This window comes from Felis catus, chromosome C1 (assembly GCF_018350175.1).
Source record: "Felis catus isolate Fca126 chromosome C1, F.catus_Fca126_mat1.0, whole genome shotgun sequence".
In the NCBI taxonomy this organism is placed as follows: domain Eukaryota; kingdom Metazoa; phylum Chordata; class Mammalia; order Carnivora; family Felidae; genus Felis; species Felis catus.
In genome coordinates, this window is record NC_058375.1 from 18,942,623 (window position 1) to 18,970,555 (window position 27,933).

Sequence of the window (27,933 nt, forward strand, 5' to 3'; positions counted from 1 at the left end):
TCTGTCCTTCAAAGAGGCGGGTTCTAGAGTCCGTTTTGCCTCAGCGGGCTCTTGGATTGGCCGGCAGAGGCGTACCGGCGCCTTCGATTGGTCCCGAGGGCCGTCCGTCGGAGCCGAGGAGGCGGGGCAGACGGCTGGCTGGTGCTGGGGCGGGCGGGCCCCGGAATTGTCATTTCTTTGTTTCCGAAGGCGGAGGAGGCTCTGAGCCCCCCCCCCCCCGTCCCACCCCCTCCCCCCGGGTGCTGGCTCCATGTCTGTGTGACCGGCCCCAGGGGTAGAGTCCAGGCCCGACGCGGGGCGGGCCGGCGGCGGCGGCGGCGGCGGCGGCGGCGGCTGAGGTGAGAGACGGCGGCGGAGGCGGCGCGGGCACCCGGCCCCCCAGCGGGAGGATGAAGCGGCGGAACGCCGACTGCAGTAAGCTCCGCCGCCCCCTAAAGCGGAATCGGATCACCGAGGGCATCTACGGCAGGTGAGCGGCGGCGCCCCCGCCTCCGCCCGCGCGGGCCCCGCGGCCCCCAGCCGGCTCCGGAGGGGCCCGGCCCCGTTATGTAACCCCGACTAGGCCGCACGCCCGCGCCGGGGGCTCTTCGGAGGAGCGCGGCCCGGGGGGCTCCGGCCGGCCCGCAGGGGTGCGCCCCGGGGGCGCGGGGCGTGGCGAGGGCCGCCGGGCGGGCGGGGAGGGCGCGGCGGGCGCCGGTCGAGGAAGCCGCCGCGCCGCCGTTGGGAGCGCCCCGGCCCCGCAGGGGGGAGGGGCGGCCAGCCCCCTCCCCTCCTGCGCCCCCAGCCCGCGGCGCGGGGCGCCGGGCGCCGCTCCCGGGGCCGCCGGGCCTCCGCTGGTCCCCCAGTTCCGCTCTGGCCTGGGAGTCGCCGGCCTGAGCCGGGAGACGCGTGGACCATATGCACTAGGGGGAAAGGCTGACAAAGTTGGGAGCAGACGGTGGCCCCACGGTCCCCGGCAGACTGGGCAGGTGGCCACGTTGCCCCTTCTTTCGCCCTCTACTTCTCTTACGGGATCTCAGACTTGGCACCGAGGGCTGAAGCCGATACCCCCTAATCATGCCCTGTGGCCCCGCTCCAGACTCCGAAGGAGCTGATGGTCATTTTTCCCAGCAAACATTATTTTGATCATTCCAGGCAGATAGTTTTCTTTGAACCTTTCACAGGAGATTTTCTCCAAACTCAGTTTTATTTTTCTAGCGAAAAACAGCAATGTTTCTTTAAATAGAAATTGAATTCACGGTTCTGAGAAGGGGGGAAGGACGACAACAGGTTCATGGGGCAACTTAGTGACAATCACAGCTTCCTAGGCAGAACTTGTATATGACTTATTTTCTGGTTCTTCTTAGAATGTTCATTCTACACGGTACTGGCCTTGATAAAGCAATGATTTTAGTGGAGAAATAATTAGTTTACAAAGGAGAATGCTCAGCATGTGCATATTGGTTTAATTGAGTCTTTGTGGCATTTTACAATTTAGCTCTCCTAGCTGTGGGACTTAGAGAGAGGTAGCTGATGACACCCAGGTTGTCACCAAGCTAATGACCCAGTGTTAGCATAACTGTACATCTTGCACATGCTGTTGTTTACATACGTGGAAGATTGCTTTTCACAAGCAGCTGAGTGATGTAAACGGGAGGGGTTTTCTTTATTTCAAGTTTAAAATCATTAAGAAGTCAAAGTATAAAGTTCTTCTGTGTATCTGTCCTTACATATAGATATATCCTTATGTAATGAGCCATAGATCATAGGAATAATTCATTCATTCAGTAATATATATATATTATTATATATAATAATTATATATATTCTATGGCAGGCCCTGTTCTAGCTACGAGAGTACAGCAGTCAGTAAAACCAGCCAAAATTCATGCTGAATCAATCAAACCTGACCATTTAAACTGAAAAAGTAGAAACCATTTTCCTACCAAGTTAATGGGTGGGGGAAATGTCTCTTCAAGTTACACACGCTATGCTTCTTGAATAAAGGATTTTTTTTTCTGCCCATTGAAAAAAGATTTGAACAACTTAATAGTGACACAAGAATAGAAAAAGTGTATTAAACAGAATTGTAGACCAAAGACAAGTGTGGCTTTGAATGGCTGCTATTTACAGTAACATATGAGGAGGTACCTTTATTTATAGAAAGAAGATTGGGGATCCCATATTGTTTACATGTCTTCTGTTGTATTTCCCCGTCTCTTTATATTTGGACAAATGATGCCCAATTTAGTACCTACCTGGTAGTAACCACTCAATCAACATGAACAGTGTGAAGTGAATTCATTCTTAATGAAGATCTATTTATTTTAGTGATGATCTCTTGGAATTCGAATGTTCTTACGCTAAAGGTTGGTAGTAAATACCCTATGCAAGTTATTCAGAGTTTCGCTATAAAATTTTAAAACCCCGGTAGCTCTCAAATCTGTTTACCCTTCTCTGTTTGGCATTTTTTTTTAAGTTAAATGTTAATAAAAGACCTACATATATATTTACTGGTCTTTCCTTTTGGAGCATCATATATCAAATGAATGTTTTCATTCACTTACCTGTTTCTCAGTTTATAATATGGTGTATTGGCCCGAAGCACAAGATCATAGTTTTGGTTTTTTCCAATTCTGTTTTTTAAAAAAAGTTTAGGAAGTTCTCCTTTATTTCTAAAGCAAACAGAATGAGTGGGCTCGTTATGAATTATGGTGTTTGAGGATTTGTGAGTATCACATTTCTGTGATCATCCAATTTAACTATACTGAACTGTGTTTCCTACCATCTATTTACCCATTTTGTTTCTCAACATGTGGCCAATTTTGGTCTCATTAAACAGAGAAGTTTGGTTTTTTTCTGAGTCTCTGTGGACAGTTTTGATAACCACTATCTACTGTTTCACAGCATAACCTTTCATGAACATTATTTTCACGTTCTCAGTCTGCACAATGTTTTGAACCTGGGACGGCAAGGAGGCAGCTGTGATGAAGAGAGCCCTGCGCTGCGGGCCTCAGGAGACCTGGGTTTGGACTCCCAATCCCAGCTCTCCCACTTTGAGTCCCAGTTCGCTCATCTGTCAAATGAGTCTTGAGGACCAAAGGAGATCACGTTCAGTTTGTGACACTCTGTAAATTCTAGCACGCAATACAAATATTATTTACCATGTTGTTGTTATCACAGTTTAACATGTTTGGTTTATCCTGTAAGGAGGCAAGAGAGACTAGAAGATTTGGTACAGCTATAAACAGAAGTTGAGTAGTCAAAACAGAGGGTGAGTTGCTTCTTGGTCTTGCTGAAAAAAATCCTGTTGCTGAGACGCTTTTAATCATGGGCTCCAATCCAGCAACTGTGACTGAGGTGATTGTCAAATGATAGGATTATTGTCTGTATAATGGCTGTGGTAGAATTGTTTCAGGGGCAAGGTAGAAGGAAGATGGATTGTAGACCTGTCAACATGATCTCCATTGATATATGTGCCCTTTGTTTGAAAATTGAAATGTATAGAAATATGTTATTCTGGTCATATTAACAATCAAGAATAGGAGAAAAGAAACAGAAATGGTGATGGACTTCTTTTATATTACTAAGGACTAAAATCCAATGTCACTTATAAACAGTCCAAGCCAGCACAGAGCCAGAGTAGGAATTTAGTGCTCGATAAATGTTGAGCGTGTGCATTAATAAATAAATGAATATAAATGAATTTATCCTACTTGGTTAAGGACCTGCGTTGTTCAGGGAATTGTGAAGGATGTAGGATAAGGCATAGTTTCTTGTCTTCAGGGAGTTTACAGCAGACCATCACAATGCCCTCTTAAGTGTGCCCGGTGGTGTGGGGGTTCCAAAGAACTTTATGTGAAACATATTTTTGTTGCATTACATTTTAACTTGCTATTTTAGTTGTTCACCGGATGCACTAACAGCTTAATTTTGCCCGGTGCTATTTTATGATGAAGTAGACGGTCGCCACTAAGTGAGGGAGTATTTTCTAACTCAGATGAGATAGATGTGAAAGTGCTTTGGAAATTGTAAAGAAAGGTCATTCATAAGAGAAAGTAAAATAAATGAGTCCACTTAACTGCGACATTTCAGAGGTCCTCGGGTTTTACGGCCGTGATCCTCTGCCGGCGTCTGCCTTCACACATGCACCAGACGCTCCCCACGGTAACATCTAATTACAAGCAGTGATTTCTCCAGGCCGGGTGGGGTTGGAGTGCTATGTAGTTTTGAAAAGCCTTAAGGGGATTCTGTGTGGTTTACCCACCTGTCACTCCGCCACACTCCCCACTTCCTTCCCCCTGAGAATTACTGACTTTATAATAGGAGGGTGAGACGAGGTGTGCTATGTAGAAGCCAGAGGCAGAAACGCTGAGGTTTGAAGTCTCTGCAGTCAAAATTGCTACTGACCCAAGTAAGTGTAATAAGAATTTTAAGTAAGGCACCTGTGTTAAGCTTCGGGAAGCTATTTTAGATCTTCGTTACTGTTGGTTGAAGGAAGTGCCCCATCACTTGTGAATTTATGAATACTTCCTGTCATCGTGTGCTGGGCTCTGCGTAGCACGCTGCCTGAAGCGTGGGCAGTGCAGGACGTAGCCGGCTCTTAGATTTGGATATCTTAGTGCCTTAAAACCAGAACCGAGGACTCAGGACTTCCCTGGCAGATGCAATACCTTGTCCCATCTTTATTTCAGACCAGAGTTGCCTGACCTTTGACTTTTTCAAATGACCAACATTTGCATCCTTCTCAGCTTCCTAATTTCCTTTTTTGGATCCCAGTCTGAATAATCTGATCTCCAGAGATTTCACTTTCCTGCTTTTCCTGCCTCTTTAATTAATGATGTTTCCTAAGTCTAGTTTTAGCCTCCTCTGGGCTATGCTTATTAAAGCCACTAGAGGCTGGTATGACCCTTGGCTGCCTTGATTGTACATGTGTTCTGCAACCGAAACCCCAGATACCAATGTTGCAACCTCACAGCCTAAAAGCATTTTGGTAATCTTGGTAGGCTTTAACGGCAGCAACGCAGGACCTGACGTGAAAGTGATAAATTCGATATGGTTTTAGAGTGGTGTTGGGGGAGGGGGTGAGGACAATGTAGAAATGGAAACGTTCTAACCTTTCCAGTGACGTGTTTACCTAATCCTTATTTTTGCAGTTTTCATGAAATACGTTTAAACAAATCTGCCATGCTGGAGTTTTGTACTTCGTTTTTGCTAGTAGTGTACTACCTTTAAAAAAAAAAAAAAAAGGTACTTTCCTCCAAGTTTCATTTATGATTTTTCTTGCCTGAGTGCTCTTGGCAGTTTAGTTTCATTAGATGCTTTGAAAATCCCTTTAAATTCCTGCTACAAGTTGAAGCAGGGGAAGGAGGGAATGTGATCTATTTCAGATTATTCGCTTTAAAATTTTTTTAACTTTTTTTATTTTAATTTTTGAGAGACAGCACAAGCAGGGGAGGGGCAGAGAGAGATGGAGACACAGAATCTGAAGCAGGCTTCAGGCTCTGAGCTGTCAGCACAGAGCCCAACGCTGGGCTCGAACTCATGAACGCGAGATCATGACCTCAGCCGAAGTTGGATGCTCAACCGACTGAGCCACCCAGGCGCCCCTCAGATTATTTGTTTTAAAGCTTCCTGTTTTATTAGTGATATTTTCCTTTTTCTTTGATTTCTCATGGCCTTTCTTGAACCTCACTAGATTTGGAGATTGATTTTAATGGGAGACTTAATAACCTATTATTTTCACTTTCTTGTTAGTTGTTTGCCAAATATCATGGAGCCAATCCTTGTTCTATAAGCACTTATATTTCCAGAGGCTTTTTCTTTGGCCATTTCTCCCAGATCTGCCCATTGTTATTAACCCTTTGGGGTTTTGTGTGCGTGTGTGTGTGTGTGTGTGTGTGTGTGTGTGTGTGTTTTGTTTGTTTTGTCATTTTCTAGGCCGTGATCCAGGTGATACTTCAGGAAATATAACAAGATATAACATACCTCATGGAGCCTGGAGAGTCAGATAGAAATTTTATAAACATGGTTAAGACCTCAACGTGAAATACTATAATTGGCTTACTTTTCTTTCTTCCTTTCTTCCTTTCCTCTTCTCCTCTCTTCTCCTCTCTTCTCCTCTCTTCTCCTCTCCTCTCTTCCTTTATTTATTTCTGTCTCTACACCCAATGTGGGGCTCAAACTCACAACCCTGAGATCAAGAATTGCAGGCTCTACCAACTAAGCCAGCCAGGTGTCCCTGGGTTACTTTTCTTGATGAAATTTAGTATGCCCTTCAATATATTACTTTTATTTTCTAGGCTTATAGATTTGGGTATAATTATCTTACTTGGACCATTTTCAAGAAATAGGTCCAGAAGAAAAAAATTGTGTGCTCAATCAACAAGCTACTTAAGCATAGTGGCACATACCAACAGTAGAAACACATCTCCTTTGCTACACATTTTTTTTCCATCATGAATTTCTTCAAGTACCCAAGGAGTGACTGTTTCCTCAAGGTCTCTCACCTTTAGGCACATGGATCCCGGTAATGGAGACTTTAAAAAAACAAACAAACGCAATCAACTGTTTGAATGTATTCTTTGAGGCTTTATATCTTTACTCTGACATTTAACTGATGTCAACTTGGCCTCTGCTCATCAGCCTTCCAAAATGCTTATCATCCCGAGACTTTGAAACCCCTTCATAACTCTGACCTTCATTCCTTTGTTTCTGCTTGCTTCTTTTAAGGGTGATGGACTCACATTGAGTCATGGGATTGTGACGTCAGAAATAATTTATCCCTCGTCCATGTCTTCTGTTGCCTTTTCTTTTTTAGAGGCTTTGCATTTAGTGGATTGAAACAGTGCAGCGAGTCCACTTTAGGTATACCTGTAGACATCACTGATTGATTTGCGCTGCTTGAGATCTGTTTCCTTACCTAGTACGGCGGAGGTGGCTGGAAACAGTTTAGCTCTGTTTTCAAATTATATTATTGCTTTTTTCATCTTCAAAACACTTCTAAAAGCCAAATAAGCTACTCAGTACTAAATTCAGTATTTTGCCTATCTTGGAGTGAGGACACTTGAGTTCTAGAGAGGTGAGTGCCACGTTCATGATCAAACAAAAACTCCTGTCTCAGATGAGAGAAATACTAAGGTTGGAGTCTTCTTTCTCAGGGGTAATAAGCATTATTTTCTTGTCTTGCTCTAGGCTTGACAAGCCGTATACGTCATGGTTCATTGTATTTATGATTTTTTTTTTTTAAATGAGTTGTCTTTTTATTTTTGAAATACATGTTTCCTTATTACAATGACTGTTCTAAGAGTGTGAATTTTGCTGGAAAGCAGTCTTGAGTTGTCCCATCTTTTGTGCCATAGTTATTTCTGTAAAGAACATTTGACTTAATTTTTTTTTTCTGCAGAGCTTCATAGTGTGTTTACAAATTAAGTTTATAAATTCATAGTTTATGAATGAGATACTGAGGATGTATTCTTTCCTAAAGAACATCTGCTCATTTTTTAAAAACTTGGTCCTGTTGGAAAAATTAAAGAATTATATAATTTGAGTATACACATAGGAAAGGATATAAAGAAGGAAAATGGTATTTACTGAATATCTAATGTGAGATGAGAAAGTCCAGAATGAGGGATAATTGTATGGGCTTTAAGTCATATGAACTTGAGTTCAAGGAATGTCCCCGACCCTAGTTGTGTGATCTTGAGCAAGTCATTTACTTGCTTTCTCTCTCTGTTTTCTCATCTATAAAATGAGAATAGTAAATAAGACCACCTACTTTACAGGACTGATATAAGGACAATTGAGATAAGTGACATAAAGAACTTAGCATAATGCCTGACACAGAGAGTTGCTCGGAAAGTTATTTGCTGTTACTATTTTTTTTTTCTCTTCATTCTTTTATTTTGTTCCAGTAAGGGTATTAGCTTTAGTTTCATATGTGAGGAAACCAAGTTTTGCCCCAAGTTTAGTTCCTTTGATAGAGGCCCATATCTGTCTAACCCCAAAGTCTATTCTCTTTTTTGTTGCACAGTATGGTGCTGCTTCATCACTTCTGAGTGTCATGCATGTGTAATAATTCATACAGAGCTCTCAACTCTCTACTACATGTAGGGCAAGTGTCATTGTCCTCATTCTCCAGGTGAAGCAACAGTTACCAGGAGCCTTTTTTAAATGAGAATCTCTGTTAAATTAAAAAAAAAAAATCAGTATAGATATGACAACAATGCAAAATGTGATTCTGGACCAGGATATGTCGATGGCTCGATCTCTATTTATTCATCTGTTGCTTCAAAGGACATTAGTGAGATCATTACTGAAATTTGAATAAGGTCTCTAGATCAGGTAATAGTAACATATCAATGTTAATTTCCTGACTGATTAAAAAAAATAACCAATATGTATGCATGGTAACGGGGGGAGCATGATAACAGAAACTTGATAACTTATCATTTATGGAATCTAGGCGAAAGATAGGAGGGAATTCTTTATACAATTCATGCACCTTTTCTGTAAGTCTAAAGTCATTTCAAAATGAAGAGTTAAAAAAATATAAGTAGTGAGGGGGTACCTGGGTGGCTCAGCCGGTTAAGCATCTGACTCTTGATCTCAGCTCAGGTCTTGATCTCAGGGCTGTGAGTTCAAGCCCGTGTTGGGCTCTGCACTGGGCATGAAATCTACTGAAAAATAAAATAAATAAAAGTAAAACTTAATATGACAATGTAATAGCACAATGCAACAGACCTTAGTGCTCCTGCTCTGGGATAATCACCATTACATAGTTTTTAATTATTGTTCTTCTTTCTCTATAAGCAAATGGGTATATTTCTTCCTTAACAAAAGTAGGATTCCATTTTACATAAAAGTTTCTTGGCTTTTCTCCTCACTTAATCTCTTCTCCATTTCTTACCATAGAAATGTATTTAGGGGCGCCTGGGTGGCTCAGTAGGTTGAGTGTCCGACCTCGGCTCAGGTCACGATCTCACTGCCCATGAGTTCGAGCCCTGCGTCGGGCTCTGTGCTGACAGCTCAGAGCCTGGAGCCTCCTTCAGATTCTGCGTCTCCCTCTCTCTCTGCCCCTCCCCCACTCATGCTCTGCCTCTCTCTCTCTCTCTCTCTCTCTCTCTCTCTCAAAAATAAACATTAAAAACTAAAAAAAAAAAAAAAAAAAGAAATGTATTTATTTATTTTTTTTAGCAGCCGTACAGCATTCCACATAGAACTCACTCTGTTCTCTGTGGTCTCCAAACCCCTATTCCTGTGCTCTTTCAACAGTGCCCTGCAGCCTCTAGGTTCCTGGTTCCTCAGGTTTCTTTCTTATGAAATGGTAATAACTACCCTGCCTATTTCACAGTTGTAAGGCTAAAATGAGATAATTAACATGAAAGCATTTGGAAAAATTACACGTGTGGTGTAAGTGTAAGGTGTGATTAGGTGCGTGATTACTACCGTTGAAGATACGAAGTGTCTTCGACACAAGATACTGTGGCTTGTTCTCTTTCTCCTCATGTGCCTCTGCCCCCTCCCCATCCCAAACCTCATAGAGTCCACACTGTCAGAGGTGTGTGTGTGTGTGTGTGTGTGTATGTGTGTGTGTGTGTGTGTTTTAGATGAAAGTGTTTTTGAAACAGAATTTCTAAAACTCTAAATTCTCCAGCAGCTGTAGGTTCCAGTACCTGTCCTTGATATCTGTGTAGTCGATATAGTCCTTCGTAAAATACTATACCACACAATTCTTAAAAAATTCTTAAAAGCTTTTTTAAGTGATTTCTATCCTAGTTTTTCTTTTTTCTTTTTAAACTGGTTGTATTTTACAGTAGATTTGTCACTGCGGTGCCTGTGTATGTATATATATGTATGAGTGTGTGTGTGCGTGTGTGTGTGTGTGTGTGTGTAATTGACTCTCGAAAAGTTCTCTTTGCGGTCTGCAGGAGGACTAGAATAGAAAAGACAAGTAAGGAGCAGCTTAGGTCTTCTCAGACTGTCCCTCCTCTCTGGATTGCACACCGGGATGCAGGTGCAGAACATAGCAGTGGGTCTAGACCATTTGATCTTGATGCTTGCGCACAACTTTCTATAGTCCACCATTTCTCAGTTGTTTTTGTCTCAGGACCTCTTTCCGCTCTTGGTTTGTATGGGTTATAGCTATCAGTATTTGCTATATTAGAAATTAAGACAGAAACTTTTTTTAAGTTTATTTATTTATTTTGCGAGAGGGACGGCGCAAGTTGGGGAGGGGCAGAGAGAGAGGAGAGGGAGAATCCCAAGCAGGCTCCGTGCTGCCAGCACAGAGCCTGACGCGGGGCTTGAACTCCTGAAACCGTGAGATCATGATCCGAGCCGAAACCAAGAGTCGGAAGCTTAACTGACTAAGCCACCCAGGCTCCCCACGACAGAAACATTTTAAGAATTACTAGTTCATATAAAAATAGTAATAAACCCATGAGAAGGGTGGTGTGGCTCTACATTTTTGCAGATTTCTGTAATGTTAGGCTTAACAGAAGACACTTTGAGAACTCCCGCTGTAGGCAGAGCCAAATGGAATGATAGTCCGGCACCCAGAGCAAGACTGATTAGTGATTAGATTCGTTTGTTCCTAGTGAAGGAGAAAACAGATTGGGAGCATGTGCATGGTAATCTTTGGAGCAGAAGCTGTGTTTGTTTTGGTGGTTGATGTTGCTTTGTTTAAATACCCTTCCCAGTCATCTGTGCGCGATCTCTCCATCTACCTTCATTTTAAGTGTGTGCTTTGGTAAAGGCCTTACTGTCGATTCTGAACACTCTTGTGCATTGTAGGTCATTCATTCGACAAATATTTGTTAAGCTTCTGCAGTGTGCGGGCGCTCTGCTGGGCACTGAGGCTAAAGCAGGGAACAAAATAGGCAGCTCTTTTGTTCTGGTGGACTTTACTTTTAAACAGTGAATGAAATAAAATACTACTTTATTTATAATTGCGAGTAAACGTTCTTAGGGTCCAGGATGCTGTGTGAGCATATCACAGGGTACCAGTCTTCACTATGGGATCACGGAGACCTTTTTTAAGGAAGTGACGCTCATGCTGGGCGCTGAAGGGCAAGAAGTAATTAGAAGTGCGTCATGTGGCTACGTTGTACTTTGGTAGGGATCTTGTCTGTAACTCAGAAAGAAAGGTAAGAAAATGGACGAATTAACCTTAAACAGTGTTCCTAGTTGAGGGAAGGAGAGCTCACGGTTTGGAGAGAAGAACTGATAATCCGAGGAGATGGTTGTTTTCTTTCTGAGACATTGTGGAGTTCGGTGCCGGTACCGTAGCAGCGAGAAGTTTATATGACGGGACAGTACTTCTCAAGTTTTAATGTACACACACACGGTCTAGGGATCTGGTGAGCACGCACGCTTCGATTAAATAGGTCTGAGGCGGGCCCTGAAATACCGCTCTTCTGAAAACCTCGTCCTTAATGCTGATGCTGCTGGTCCCTGGACCACACTTGCAGTAACAGGACTAAAATCATACATAATAAGAGTTCAGCAGGAATATCAGCTGGACAAGGCTGGAGGAATATTCTAGAGGTGATGTCGAGTAGGGAGAGGTATTTGATAGCAGACCAGACAGCAGTCTGGTGTAAGAAGTCTCATGCTACGTACTGAAAGCTAAAAGCAGTTCACAGTTGCCGTCTGAGAGGACGGGAAAGCTAGGAATTGAGATAGATGGCCGCTAGCACAGCCAGTGAAGTGTTCTAGAGAGTCATTTCTGTGGTGAGGACCAAGTGAACTAAACGGCCATTAGTCTGCCGAGGGAAAAGGTCAGGTACTGAGGATTGATGGCCACACTATGGTAATTATGTGGGCTCCAGAAAATGATCTAAGTGACAAGCAGCTAGTGGTAGCAGAGAGAAGGTGCACTTTACTTGGAAAAAGAAAAATGTTCAATACTACTTCTCATTAATCATAAATGATTAATCCATAGGTGGAGAGTATTGCTGAATAGGTTCAGGTAAAAGATGGTTGTGAATGGCAAGGGCAGGAATAGAATGTGTGGGGGGGGGGTGGGGGGGGACTTAGAGCTAACAACCCCTTTGAAAGAGTCACCGCCATTAAGCCTAATAATTACACACATCACTTCTTTATTTCACTGGCATCTAGAACAGAAGCACGTAAGGCCATCAAAAGACATTATTGGTCTGCCTTTGTTTCATTATATTATTATGAAGACTATCTTTTTGTTGCAGTTATGCTTTATGTTTTCGTTCAAGACATTTTATAGTTATTCGTAAATGTATTTGGATCAGAAAAAGTAACATCAAGCTATGAACCATGTTATGAACTGTATGCATAAAAATCTTTTGTATTTAATCATATTTTCTTCATGGTTTAAAAGAAATACTGTGGAATGCTATAATGGCTTAAAACCTTATTTTCTGTCCCTTTAGAATGTCATCTCTTTGGATTTGGCAAAATCTTATGACCTTCAAAACATGGAAGGAAAGTAATTAGTTAGGGTGTCTACACGGAGAGTAGTCATTTTAGATTACTCGTCTCTTGGCTTTTTTTTTTTTTTTTACAGGTACCTATAGAAGGATAATAAGCATAATTTGCTGATAGAAAGAACTAAGTGAATACTGAATCAGGCAATTGTCTTAAACTTTCTAAAACCCTGAAGACGGAAATGAATCAATTCAGTACCAGTCCTAAAGTAAAATCAGCTTCTTTTTAAGACGAGTAAATTGTTTATTTCCATATATTTAAAAGTGTGGCCAAATACATAATGTAAAATTTAGCATCTTAACCATTTTTAATGTCCAGGTCAGTAACCACACGTATATTCACACGATTGTGGAACTAAACTCTAGAACTCTTCTTGTAAAACTCGTAAAATCTACTTTGTTAATTAGATCGCCTCTTGATTTTTAGAGGCAGGTGCTCCTAAAAGGGGAGCCTGACGAAAGTTGAGGGTACGGCATATGTTTGTGAAAGATCAAGTTTCCTTAGATATCTACACTTCTAAACCGTGACTAAGAACTGGGTGCCAAGGAACACGAAAAGTATGAAAGCAGTTTTTTGAAAAGACGAAATATGTGAAAAGGAACTCTTGTGAAGTCACAGACTTGAAAACGAGTAGTCACTGTTACAAAGATGATAACTTCTGTATTGCCTTAGGTTTAGATGATTAGGTCATGAAAAAGTATTCAGCAGCTGTCGGTCTTTGGATAATGGCTGTCTAACTAGTGCAGTGGGATGTTGCTGGCCGGACAGGGGGGCTGCCACGCCTGGGGAGCGTTTGGGGCAGAGAGTGGTACTCCACCTTCACCTGGGAGCGGTGTCAACTCCACAAGTTGACCTGCTCGCCACATCTGCTTCAGCTGCAGTCTGGAGGCAGCCCCATGGGAAAAAGTGTTCACAGGCGAAGTAAAAAACATCTCCATGCGTGCCATTTCTTAAATGCCTCAGAAACATGGCCGAGAGGCTATTATCACACTTCTTTAAAATCTAGAAACAATTCTAGACACAAGGAAAAAACCGTTCCGTTTGAAAGCCAAGCAGCTTGGAAAGCTGGTTTGAAACTAGATTTGTGTTCCCGATTGCCTATTCGGGACTCAGTTGTCTCTTCTAATGAAATATGTCTTGCTCTCCACTGGATCAGTGATAGATTTGTTGAGTGGGAATGGGGCCCCCATCGTCACCCGGCTAATACTGAGTCTAGGGAGATGAAACTAAAACGTGGGGCTTCGAATACAAGCCTGTTTTCTGGTTTGCCTTGGGTTCCTTGATTCTGTTGCAGACCTCTTGATCGAAACCTATTGTCAGAGCCCTAAGAGGTTCTATCAAGAGTTAGTATTAGAAATCGCCCCTAGTTGCAAATTATGCATCATTTTGCTCCTGTATCATTGAGGGTCATACATGTCTGTTCTTGACATCTTTTTACCCTTGTGACTTGAGAGGGCACAGAAACAATCCTCAGTGCTGGATCCTGTTTTTGTTGCCCCCGCCCCCAAGTTTCTAAGTTTTTTTGCAGCTTATTTTAATATATTTCAAAATGATTTATTGAAGTCTTGATTTTGGTGGTGGTGGTATATATTCAAACAGCTAATGTAATCGTATCGATATTGGAATATTTATATCACAAAGCAGCACGCAAGGTTCTAGCCCAAGTCAAAGTGAGTGTTAGGTATTTTCAATCTGTATCTTACAAAACCTTTTTTTTTTAATTTTTTTAACGTTTTTATTTATTTTTGAGACCGAGAAAGACAGAGCATGAACAGGGGAGGGTCAGAGAGAGAGGGAGACACAGAATCTGAAACAGACTCCAGGCTCTGAGCTGTCAGCACAAAGCCCAACGCGGGGCTCGAACTCACGGACCGTGAGATCATGACCCGAGCCGAAGTCGGACGCTTAACCGACCAAGCCACCAGGCACCCCATTTTTTTTTTTTTAATGCCTAGCCTTAGCCTGCTCCAGAATTGACTAGGTTAGGGACATAGAATTAGGCGCTTATTAAATAATAAGGGGCTTATTAATCTGAAGGCTACTCTTATCTACTATACAACTCATGAACTGGAAGAATGGACTTTGAGATTTTAATCCATTTCCTTGTTTTGAGCTACTGGAGTGGTTAAATATGTGTTCTGCCCAGTTTATCAAAGTGTGTTTCTATTTAACATATATCCAGAGGGAAATGGAAGCACATATTTGTATCTTAGCTAGAGCAAGGCTAACATGCTTCAGGATTTTTTCTTTAATGTACATTTTTTTAAGTTTATTTATTAATTTTGAGAGAGAGAGAGAGCGAGCCCAAGCAAGTGGGGGAGGGGCAGGGGAAGAGAAGAGAATCCCAAGCAGGCTCAGCACCATCGGTGCAGAGCCTGACATGGGGCTCGAACCCACGAACCATGAGATCATGACCTGAGCCCAAGTCGGACACATAACCGACTGAGCCATCCAGGCACCTCTCTTTAAAGTACATTTTACATCCTTAGCAGTGATTGGCATCTGCTCCTGAAGTTCATTTCTTTCTGTTTAGGGAAGTCATTTGAGTTTTGTTTGGTTAATGCAGGTGAATAATACATAGAGAGGCAAGAGGAGAAAAGAGGGAAAAAGACAGAACCCTTCAAGCATGTAGGGATGTACATCAAGAATTTCAAAGACTCTTCAAGCAGCTGTAGAGGGCTGGGGAAACAGCAAATTTGAAGCCTTTCAACCGTGACATTTTCTTCTAATGAAGAATAGCCTGAAAGCTGTAATTTTGAGAGTGTTACGGTATTTTGTTAGCACATTTTTAAATAGTGGTGAGATTAAAAAATTTTTTTTATCTTAAATGGAATTAAGCATTTTTGGTCATCACCTTCCTTTGAGGGTTGTGGGTATCGGAGTGAACGCCAGAGCTGTTAAAAATTAAATGGGTTCCAGCGACAACTCTTTTTTGTCCTTTCTCTCCATTGTTTTCATGGTATGTGAAGATATTTTTTTTGTCTCTTAAAAAAAAAAGTGTGTTTTCTTTTTCTGTGCTTCCCAGATGACCTTGAATTAATTCTTTACTTTTATTACTTTGCAGTACATTTTTGTACCTGAAATTCCTGGTAGTGTGGGCACTTGTCCTCCTGGCCGATTTTGTCCTGGAGTTCAGATTTGAGTACCTGTGGCCATTTTGGCTTTTCATCAGGAGCGTCTATGATTCCTTCAGATACCAGGGGCTGGTATGTTTATTAATACGTGTATTTCAAGTATAAGCGATGTAATTTTCTAAGAAAATCTTCAGCAACTGATGATAAAACTGTCTAAAGGACATCTTATTAGCAGTCCTTAGGTGACTGTACTGAGCTAATAGGACCTACGGACTGAAACTGGCCTCTTAAGGCAATTTTGTCTAAACCCACAGATCAAATCGTCACATTCCCTGCCTCCTCTACCATTCTAGAGACAAGAAGAGAAGGGAAGACCTGGGGAGGGAAACAAAGTAGTGAAGGAAACAATAATTACCTAGTCCTACTCCGAAGTATTTCTGGGGCCCCAATCACTGTGTTAGTGATTGGGTTAGAGTTAGAACAGCGGTTCTCAAACTTTCTGGGGGTCTCAGGGCCCCATTACACTCTTAAATTGCTGAGGATTCCAAGCAACTTTTATTTATGTGGGTTAGATCTGTCCATATTTACTATATTAGAAATTAAAACTTTGAAAGCAAATTTAGATATTTGGTAATTCACTTGAAAATAGTCACAAGCCCATCACATGTTAATGCAAATTACATTTTTTAAATGAAAAATAACTATATTTTCCAAAACAAAAAAATGCGAAGATTGACTACATTTTTGCAAATCTCTTTAATGTCTGGCTTAATGGAAGACAGCTGCATTTTCATATCTGTTTCTGAACTCACTCGATTGCAATATTACATACCACGTAGCTTCTAGAAAAAAACCTTAGGCCTGAGTGAATGAGCGTGTAACAGGCAGATGACATCTTGGTATTGTTATGAAAATGATACTGACTTGCGAGACCCACTGAAAGGATCCAGGAATCCCCAAACTAGGTTTGTTTTGTTTTGCTTTGTTTTTTTACATTTATTTATTTTTAGAGAGTGTGCGCACGCGTGCACACACCCTTGAGCTGGATAGAGGCTGAGAAGGAGGGAGAGACAGAGAGAGAGAGAGAGAGAGAGAGAGAGAGAGAGAGAGAGAGAGAGAGAGAGAGAGAGAGAATGAATATCCCAAGCTCCGTGGAGCCTGATTCGGGGCTTGATATGGGCTCTATTTCAGGAACCATGAGATCATAACCTGAGCCCTTACCAAGTGTCAGACGCTTAACTGATTGGGTTGCCGAGGCATCCTCCCCACACAGCCCCAGGCTGTGGTTTGAAAACTACAGGTTTAGAACGAGGGCAAAGACCTGGGCTTGTTCCCTTGGTTGACCTGCAGTTCTCTTGTGTTCCATGACCACACCTTAAACCTGTAACTCTTCGACTTCGAAATCCAGAGCCTAGAAGAGATGGCTTTGAGCTCATGTCCTGTTGGTAATACATAATAGTGGTGTGTCCAGAGAAAGGTTGCATTATTAAAACCCTGAACATCAGCATAATTCTTACTACTGTGGTTCATTTGTGCTCCAACAGCCTCTTCTTTAAGAATGAGGCTCTTTAGGAATGTTTGATGAGGAGAGGAGCCTTTTCTGTGTTAAAATTCTGACTCTTTTAGGTGACCCACCTGTGGAGTCCAAATGAACTCACTGTGATCCAGCCTCAGTGTGGTCTGGTCCGGTTGTTCTTCATGATTTGAGGCCATAAATAGGATTACTCTTTAATGCTCAATTAACCTCTCCTTTTTATATGGTGGGTTTTCAGTGTTTAAAATGTCCTGTTGTCACTTGCTCTATAGCATGGCAGTTTCAGAGATCTTTGTCCAACATGCTTTTAATAACCTCTGTTTAAAAAAGAAGTTCTAAGACGTGTTTTTAATTTTGTTTTGTTTTGTTTCCTTTAGGCCTTCTCAGTATTTTTTGTTTGTGTAGCATTCACGTCAAATATAATATGTCTGCTGTTCATCCCCATACAATGGCTTTTTTTTGCTGCTAGCACCTATGTGTGGGTTCAGTACGTATGGCACACAGGTAAGTCTTAATGGCTTCTTAACATGGATAGAAATCTTAGATTCAACTTTTTAAATGATTTCTTTGAATACATTACTTAGGGTTGGATTTAATGTGGACATTTTTAAGTGGCCTTTTCCTATTAGATTACATCTTTAAAGTTTATTTCGTCTGTTTTTTCATTATTGAATGAAAAGTTTAAGCCTTTATGATTTGACATCTCAGTTGTAGGCATTTCAACGACCAATCCTCATTATAAAGATACTCGTGTGTGTGTGTGTGTGTGTGTGTGTGTGTGTGTGTGTGTGTGTGTGTGTTGAAATGATTTCTCTTTAGGTAGACTCGAAGACAGCCACGTTCCACATAGGAAAAATGTTCCCAGAGTTTCAGCTTTGAAAGGAATGTCTGAGGTCATTTAGTTGAACCCTTGTTCGGTCTAAGAATCCCCACAGCATCACTGACAGTTGGTGGTTTAATCGCTGATTGAAAGCCTACAGTGACAAGGAACTCAGCTTTTGGGGCAGCTGTAATAGAAAGTTCTTCCTGATACTGACCCAGAATTTTCCTCCTGATATTTTTGACCCAGCACATCTTGACTGTTTGGGGGCTTGCTTATCTCACAGAGGACATAAAGAGGCTTTCCCCCACAAATAAAGGGAAGTGCACAGAGCTTTTTCTTCAGATTCGAGGGGTCTACAGACCATCCCCTTGAGCCCAAGCATTGCATCCCTACATGAGAGCCACACCGAATGAGTGTGGTCTCCCATCCACAGTTAACATTTCTTCAGAGATTTAACGTCTTCTCTCTCAAGTCTTCTTTTCTGTAGGCAGAACGTCTCTAGTTTCATGAGCTTTCTTTGTACGTTATCTGGACCACTTTCACCATCCTGACCTTCTTAGCTCTTAGCGGTTCTCTTAACCGAAACGTGCTATTTCAGGTGTGTTCTGACTGGAGTGGAGCCACACAGTCACCTCCGTCCTTACAGCTGTACTTCTGCTGTCTCAAACTAAGATGAGACCAGACATTCTCACATTCTTCCAGGCCACCGTGGCAGCCTGAGTTGGGGGCATGGGGACGTGAGGGCTGGCTCTCAGCGTGCTACGCTTTCAGCAAAGCTGCACGAAGCTTGATTCTTAGGCCCAGCTGCGGAACCTGTTAGGATTTTGATCCTGGAGGGAGTGCCAGCTCCTAAAAGCTCCCTGGAGCATTGTTCATCCTCTTCTCAGAGGTGCCAAGGGGATGATGTTGGCCCGTGTAGAAGGCACGGGTCAGCTCTGATATTTGAAGTATCCACTGTGAGCACGGTTTTCTCCATCTTTTAGCACTCTCTCATATCTGACTTGATTTATAAGCTAACATGACAGTTCCTTAGTCTGCTTTCCTCTAATTAAAGTGATTTTCTTCATACTTTAGTTTTTCCTTGTATTTCCTGGTCCCGGGTCTTGGTTCAAGTGAGTTGCCATTTACACTCGTCATTGTGTCTGGGTTGCAGTTTTTTCTTTGTCATATGAAGGTGAAGTAATCTAGATAATGTCTAGGGGAGCCTTCCAGCTCAATAATCTGTGACTGTGATGAACTATAGTGATTTTCTAAATTACTTTAATAATGTCTTAGTAGTTGGGGAAAAACTACCCCTGTAACAGTTAATAGAACCTATTGGGAACGAGTTTGGTGGGGGACCACAGGGCAGCAGTGAAGCTAGGATCATAAGGTGGCTCCCTTTAGCCTGAGGCTCAGAAATGCGTGTTGGAATAGCTAAGTCGTGAAGTAGGTTTTAATTTGGAATGATTAGTGCTCAAATAAACAAAAAAGCAAACTTTGTATTCTTATTGGGCCAGACAAATACGAGTACAGTTTTTATAACACGGGATACATTTCTCTTGCCACTTGTTAAAATTTAAAATTCTTTCTTAACTTTATTAGGAATAGTTGATGAAATTATATATTGCCACAAAAGAATGATAATATTAGATTATAAACTTCTTTTCCTTGCTATTAAGAGGGAAAAAAACACGATACAAAACTGTGTGTACAATATGACTCTTTCACTTGCTCAAAAATATTTTCATGATTTTATTATTTGACAAGTGTAGAAATATAGATATTTTGTCCAAAATGTTCCATTTTTTTCTATAATGTGCATATTATGTGTATGATAACTTTAGAAATTAATATAAGAAATTAAGAAATATAAATTTTTTAAAAAGCTTATTTATTTTTGAGAGAGTGCAGTGGGGGAGGGGCAGAGAGAGGGGGGACAGAGGGTCAGAAGGGGGCTCTGTGCTGACAGCAGCAAGCCCAACACAGGGCTCAAACTCACCAACCATGAGATCACGACCTGAGCCGAAGTCTGACGCTCAACCAACTGAGCCACCCAGGCGCCCCAGGAATATAAATTTTTGAAAATGTATTTTGAAAAGAATTTGTGAAAATGCCCTATTTTTTATGGGTTAAATCTGTAAGAATGGTTGAGGCCATTAGCTGCCTTGACAGGACTTTGAGTGTCTCTTGCCTCACACACTAGGTCTCAGGAGATTTAGGTTCTCCTTAGGAACAGACTCCGCATCATCTCGGTGATCTTGGACCCAATTTCTATAAACTCTGGGCCTTACTTTCTTCTTCAGTATAATAAGGAGCTTGGACTAAATGATCTTCTTTGTACTTTCAAGATGCTATGATTTTTCTTTTATTTCATCCCAAGATCCTTAGTAAGAAGACCTTAGGTTACTGATTTCCCTCCCCCCACCCATTCCGTCTTCTGTCACTCACTTGTCTTGTACAGTCTCAAAGGAGCTCTTTTCCAGAGTTATTGGACCTCATGCCTGTGTAGTCCATCTTCGTTAAAAAAATCCCATTATTAATCACGTCTTCACATAGATAGTCCCAGCTTGCAGATTTTGATTGTAAAAATCAGTGAAAATTACCCCATTATTTGTATCTTACTTATTCTACTCCAAGCTGCTTTTTCCTCCCTTGAAACTTGTTTTTAGTTACAAAAGGAATATAAGCTTATAGTCAAGAAAAACAATTTGTAGAACAGAACTTAAATGTCAGAAACATTACTTTTAGGTTTTTTTTTTTTTTAAGTTTATTTATTTTTGAGAGAGAGACAGAGCAAGCGAGGGAGGGGCAGAGAGAGAGGGAGACAGAATCCTAAGCAGGCTCCATACTGTCAGCACAGAGCCAGATGTAGGGCTCAAACCCACAAACCGTGAGATCATGACCCGAGCTGAAATCAAGAGTCAGAGGCTTAACCAACTGAGCCTCCCAGGTGCCCCTTAAATGTCAGAAACATTTCTTTATGTTATAACTCATTCTTAAGAATTTATTTTTTATGTATCATTTCATGTTAGTACAGATCTTCATTCTTTTGAAAAGCTGTATCATATACATTATACACATTTATTATAAACAATTCTCTGTTGATAGGCATTTAAATTCTACATTTTTGCTATTGTGAATAAGATAGTTTATATTCTTATATATTTATTCCAGGGAGTTTTAAAATATTTCTGTAGGGTAGATTCCCAGAATTGGAATTTCTGGGTCAAAGTTATAATATTTTAAGTTTAATTATACTAACCAAACGGCTTTCTAAAACTTGTTGCCCCAATTTATATTTTTGTCAAGTATGAGAATGAACCCTTTGGCTTACCCTCCCTATATTATTACTTGTCTTTAAAATTTTTGCTTATCTAGTAGAGTGAAAAATGGAATCTAATTTTTAAAACATTTGTATCTCCCTAATCAGTAGTAGTGAAGTTGAGCATCTTTTCATGTTTTTTTAACCATCTATATTTTTCTTTTATAAGTTGCAAATTCTTTTCTTCAGTTGCCTTTTTATTGATTTGTAGGAGCTCTTTGTAAAGTAGGGCTGTGACTCTTTTCTTTTACATATTGTAAATATTTTTTGCCAGAATGTTTGTCTTTTATTTTTGTCTATGATTCCATTGCATCTTTTGTCATATAAAAGCTTTCAGTTTGGGTCAAACTTCTTTTTAATTAGTTTGAAAGTCTTTTTAAAAATTTTTTAATGTTTGCTTATTTTTGAAAAAGAGAGAGAGAGAGGGAGACAAAGTGTGAGCAGGGGAGGGGCAGAGATAGAGGGAGACACAGAATCCAAAGCAGGCTCCAGGCTCTGAGCTGTCAGCACAGAGCCTGACTCAGGGCCTGAACCCAGGAACCGCGAGATCATCATCTGAGTGTAAGTCGGGCGCTCCACTGACTGAGCCACCCAGACACCCCTAATTAGTTTGAAAGTTTTAATGAAAGTTACTGTAGTTAAGAAAGCAAAGTGATGGTTGCCGGAGGAAAGGAGCATAGGGGAATGGGCGAAATGGATGAAGGGAAGTGGAAGGCACAGGGTTACAGTTTGGGAATGAATAAGTCATGGGCATAAAAGGCACAGCATAGGGAATACAGCCAATGACATCATAATAACGTTGTGTGGTGACAAATGGTAGCTACACTTGTGATAAGCATAACATTACATACAGAGAAATCGAATCACTATGTCGTACCCATGAAACTAATGTAACGTTGTATGTCAGCTAAACTCAGAAAAAAGAAAAAGAAAAAGAAAGTTACTGTAATTGAACTCGTGTCCCAAACAACTCATCTGTTATGTTAGTTTAATGTATCGCTGATGCTTGTCTGTCTGCTGTTTCCCACAGAAAGGGGAGTGTGTTTGCCCACGGTGTCCCTCTGGATACTCTTTGTTTATATTGAAGCAGCGATTAGATTTAAAGATCTCAAAAATTTTCATGTAGACCTTTGTCGTCCCTTTGCTGCTCACTGGTGAGTATTGTGTGTATTCTTAGTCTCTAATTCAGTTCAGTGTTTTCAGTGTAGAATGGTAAGTGCCATTATAAATTTTTTCTTAGAGATTTTACACGAGCCTGAAGACAACATAATATGGCAGTAAAGAGCGTGGGCCCTCCTTTCAGGCAGATGAGTATTCGAGCCCCACTTCTTTCCCCTGATAGCATCGTCACCTTGGACATGTCACCGGCTCTAAGCCTTAGCCCTCTCACCTGTATATTGGCGACCTATCTTGTGGGGTCATGGGAAAGCTGAAATGAGGGGATATATGTATTTAACTTAATTTCAAGCACATAGGTGTCCGATAAATGTTACCTACTTGTATCTTAATCAGATAGTGATTCCAAAATGTCTTGATGAAATAGATGGCTCTCTGATGAAATTTAAATGAACTGACTTAATTTTTGCTGGTATTTATGACAAACCAAAATAAACAGGAATCAACTAAGAAGATATCGTTTCCAATATTTTAAAGTCTTTTCACCAGCAAGTGCATTAAATAAACTTGGTCAATAAAACTTGTCACTTTAAATTTGTAGTGAGAGCACATTTAGACTAATTATAATTTATAAGTTTGAATGTTAATGAGACTTAATATGAGTTTTGACAGTGTTTGCAGAAGCTTTGAAATGATATTAGACAGACTGATGAGTCAAATGAAAATATTTCAGCTTTTTATCCCAGAGGTTGTAAGTACAGCTGGTTTAATTTGGTGGTACAAACCAAATGTTGGCCCTAATAATATCAATACTTATTTATGTATTTATTTTTAAATGTTTATTTATTTATTTTGAGAGGGAGAGAGTGCAAGAGGGGGAGGGGCAGAGAGAGAGGGAGAGAGAGAATCTCAAGCAGGCTCCACGCCGTCAGCACGCAGCCCAGCGCGGGGCTCGATCCCAGGAACCGTGGGATCATGACCTGAGCGGAAATCAAGAGTCAGCGCTTAACTGACTGAGCCCCTCACTCAGGCGCCCCCAGATGCCTAAGTTCTAAAACTGCACAAGGGAGTTTGTTAATCAAAGACATTAGCAACTGTATCCAGCAGTCACTGGGGTAAAGTTCTTGAGTTGGTTTGAAGAATGTCAGAGTCTGGTGAGCAGCCTCTTACGGTCTAGCAGTCCCTCTGTTCCCTGGGGGTTTGCTCCATGTGCCCCCTGCCTGTCACTTCCACAGCAGACATCACATATATTTATGTGTACTAAATGCTCCACTGCCATCATCATCTAGAACGTATTTCTTAATTTCAGTCGTAGGTGTCCTCGTGTGCTTGATGCATGTGTGGTTTGTTTTTAACTGGCAATCACTGGCTAGGTTTTCTTCTTTCTAGCATTGGGTACCCCGTGGTGACTTTGGGCTTTGGCTTCAAAAGTTACGTAAGCTACAAAATGCGGTTAAGGAAGCAAAAGGAAGTGCAGAAAGAGAACGAATTTTACATGCAGCTTCTTCAACAGGCCCTCCCCCCGGAGCAACAGATGCTCCAGAAGCAAGAAAAAGAAGCCGAGGAAGGTAGGTCTTTACCCTAAAGCTGTGTTGGCTTCAGTAGATTAGTCATTATTTTGTCTATCAGTAGATTTCTTTTTTGGCCCTGGAAAAGTTGGTAGGACTTTGGAAGATTACCAAGGATTTTCCTGTTTTCTGGTGTTCCCCTTCAGGGCCGTTGCTTTGTTTGATCATGAAATACAGGGCGTGGATGTTTTCTAGCTAGTAGCTGAAGACCATGTGCTTCAAACATGTTTATTTTGTTTTATTATTTTTATAGCATATTTTCCATTTCAACCTTTTATTTGTTACAAATATTTAAAAATGTTTATTCTCAGTAGCAACATAGCATATATAACTATGTGAGTTTATAATTGAAGCAAGCCAAGAACCAAAGTATAAGCAAGATCGTGATGTGGACATAAATAGTTGTTTTTTAAGTTAAAATTCTTCTGAATAGAGCAAAAGTGGTTTGGCCCCATTCTAAATGGTTCCTATAATGCAGTGCGGCTCTTAAAGTGAGCAGTTTCTAGTAAGACCACTCTAATGAGCACATATGTAATGCAGTAGATGAATTGACAACAATACTAGTTTTCTTTGAAGGCTGGAAGTTTGGAGTCATGTTTTTAGTTGAAATATACCAATCTTACTCTCTGCTATAGTGCAGAAGGATCTCTTCAAGTAGACTTGGACAGACTGGAATGTGTAGGCCTCATACAGAAAATTCTTTTCGAGTGCCCTACTAAATGTCATTGACTTATTACCTCATTGCTAGAGTCAAGAGAAACATAGATGCCCCATATCCTGACCTCGTACCTCTCCTTTTGTTTCATTTAATCACTTTCTTTTCAGTAAAGCTATTAACAGTTTGCTTAGCCTGTTTTAAAAGATGGTCTTTTAAGAGTCTGACCTGCCTGTGTCCTCTCATCCCAGTGGCAGACAAGTTTGATTTGACTGATAAATTAAGTATGACTTAACTGTAAGATCCTCATCTTCTTTTCAAGGCCCAAACTAGAACGGCTTGGTGTTTATAAATGATAGTGATTTTCCATAAACGATAATTTTTTAAGTTTATTTATTTATTTAGAGAGAGAGAGAGAGAGGGAGAGAATCCCAAGCAGGCTCCACGCTGTCAGCACAGAGCCCGACGTGGGGCTCAAACCCATGAACCATGAGATCATGGCCTGAGCTGAAATCAAGAGTTGGATGCTTAACCTTAACCCTAGGCACCCCATGGATTTGCTTGCGCAAGTTAGCATGATGTGGTGTGGTTATTACTGCTTCTAAATGAGCTTGTAAACTGATGGAGTAAGTTTCTAAGCATAGATAATGCAGTTTGTTGACTCTGTCTGTGCTGTGTTTTTATACAACTAAATGTTCCGGTGTGGGTTTTTTTGTTTGTTGGTTTGTTTTTGGTATTGTAGCAGCCAAAGGATTGCCTGATATGGATTCCTCGATCCTTATACACCACAACGGAGGTATTCCAGCCAACAAAAAACTCTCCACAACTTTGCCAGAGATAGAATACCGAGAAAAAGGGAAAGAAAAGGACAAGGATGCCAAAAAACACAACCTTGGAATAAATAACAACAATATTCTACAACCTGTAGACTCGAAAATACAAGAAATTGAGTATATGGAAAACCATATCAATAGTAAAAGATTAAATAATGATCTTGTGGGAAGTACAGAAAATCTCTTGAAAGAGGACTCATGCACTGCTTCCTCAAAAAATTACAAAAATGCCAGTGGAGTTGCGAACTCCTCACCTCGCAGTCATAGCGCCACAAATGGGAGCATTCCTTCCTCTTCTAGTAAAAACGAGAAGAAGCAAAAATGCACTAGCAAGAGCCCAAGTGCTCACAAGGACTTAATGGAAAACTGTATTCCTAATAACCAGCTAAGCAAGCCAGACGCACTGGTGAGGTAAGTGTGCGTGCTGTGTCCTTCGACCACTTTTCCAGGAAACCCAACCTAAGTCTGGAAAAACAGACCCTTCCATACGGGCCTGTGGGAATTGGTGACCAGGTACTGTGGCTTTTAACCCGGCGGTATTTGAAGTGTTTATTTCACATGAGTTTGCTGGTCACCTAGTGCCGTTGTCCTGAAGCATTGATTCGGGCCCTTTTGAGTGTTCTGAGTAAGAGGTGACAGTGTTCTCTTTGCACATGTGACCAAATTTACACGTAACTCGATTCTTGCAGTGGTTTTGAGAGACAGATCTGTGGTCCTGGTCTTGCTCTGTTTGCATATCCAAAGTTCTTGTGGCATAGACACAAGACGAAGAGTTTGTGTCCTGTTCGCACATGTCCCTCTGTCAGACTGGATCCAAAAGGCGGGGTGGGGTGGGTGCGGAGAAAATTGACCTTACCACCTTGTGCTTGTTTTTGCTTGTTTTGGTTAATTCCACTTAAAACGTGGATTATGTCCCCAGATAATTCTGGGGAAATCAAGTTTGAAAGGTAATCTCTAAACATCCCACAGGTAAATACAATGTTAAACTTCAATTTTAATCACAAATGTTCCTTTTCCCATCTTTAACTAAGAGAATAACATCGTTGTATTTACCTTGACTGGCTCAGCCTTAAGTCTGCTGTGTTTTATATATTTTCTAAAATACACATATGTTCTTTTTACCTCGTATCTTTTCGATTTGGAAACTGGGATCTGAACGGGACCTTTTTTTTAAGATTTTTAAAAAATGTTTATTATTTATATTTGAGAGAGACAGACAGACAGACTGCAAGCAGAGGGGGGGCAGAGAGAGAGGGAGACACAGAATCCGAAGCAGGCTCCAGGCTCCGAGCTGTCAGCACAGAGCCTGACGCAGAGCTCGAACCCACAAACCGTGAGATCATGACCTGAGCCGAAGCCGGTCGCTCCACTGACTGAGCCACCCAGGCGCTCCTGAACTGGAGCTTTTTCCACGTGTAACTCAAGAGGACGGTTATAACTCCCTGCCTCCACTAAGTCATCTTCCATTCCTCTTCTTTTGGCTTAATTAAGAGCAGACAATTTCTTCTAGGAGGGAAGGTTTCCAGTGTTATAAATCATATAAAATAGATTATTAATTTGTCTTACTTTTCTGACTGGCAGTTAGATTAAGAGAAGTGTATGTGGGTTCTGCTGCTAAAGGCTCTAGAGGCTTCCTAGCCCCCAGCCACCTTTAGAAGCATACCATGCTGTTGATGATGTCAGGCCAGCATCCACATCTGTTTGTTGCAACATTCTGCCCATGATGCCCTGCAGAGAAAACACTCAGCAGAGAACCCTCTTCCAGGGGCCCGTGGGAGAAAGACCAATTAGTTAACCTTCTATTTCAAATCAAATGTCCCACAAATTTATTATATGCTGTAAGTGAAATATGTGCCACAAGCTTTTTAACATCCTTTCTCCTATCCACGTAAGTTTTTTTGTGTGTTTTAATGTTTGTTTATTTTTGAGAGCTAGAGAGAGCATAGGTAGGAGAGGGGCAGAGAGAGAGGGAGACACAGAATCCGAAGCAGGCTCCAGGCTCTGAGCTGTCAGCACAGAGCCCGACACGGGGCCCGAACTCACGAACAATGAGATCATGACGCAAGCTGAAGTCAGACTCTTACCGACTGAGCCACCCAGGCGCCCCTCCTATTCACTCTAAAGAATAGCAGTCAAGTCAAAACAGTTTTCCGCTGTTGGGTATTACAGAAACAGCAGATAAGACTCAGTCTTGTGATACCATCTCACTTGGGCCCCAGCTGTAATGTTGATTGACTCTGCCACCTAATCTGCCTCTAGTAAAGAAGTTCAAGGACTCAGATGGCCAGTCTTCCTTCCGTGGGTCCAGTGCCCCCATGCCTCGTCCTGGGTGGTATGGCTCTTCCTGTGGTCACTAATGTGTACTCTGATGTGCCTTGATCTGAAGGGCCCCAGAATATTATTACCCTGTTTTAGGGAATACCTGCTGTCAAATACATAAATAGGAAATATTATGTTTAAAATGTTTTATAAGCTTCTGTAGGATTATTTTCAATGTCTAATGTATTACAAAGAATAAGGACACTTTGTAAATATCAACAGGGGAGAAACCTAAATAAATTATGGTCCATCCATTTGATGGACTT

General features: G+C 41.4%; 1 protein-coding gene across 1 annotated transcript in view; it reads left to right on the plus strand.

The window, feature by feature from the left end:
- Positions 1–241: 241 nt before the first annotated feature.
- The window catches only part of MACO1 (macoilin 1), a 63,172-nt gene continuing 35,480 nt past the window's right edge, over positions 242–27,933 (plus strand). The window contains exons 1-6 of the mRNA XM_023258318.2: positions 242–469; positions 15,506–15,647; positions 17,427–17,553; positions 22,207–22,330; positions 23,682–23,860; positions 25,258–25,759. Of these exons, the coding sequence (XP_023114086.1) occupies positions 390–469; positions 15,506–15,647; positions 17,427–17,553; positions 22,207–22,330; positions 23,682–23,860; positions 25,258–25,759 (1,154 nt within the window). The 5' untranslated portion in view covers positions 242–389. The remainder of the gene's footprint in view (positions 470–15,505; positions 15,648–17,426; positions 17,554–22,206; positions 22,331–23,681; positions 23,861–25,257; positions 25,760–27,933) is intronic.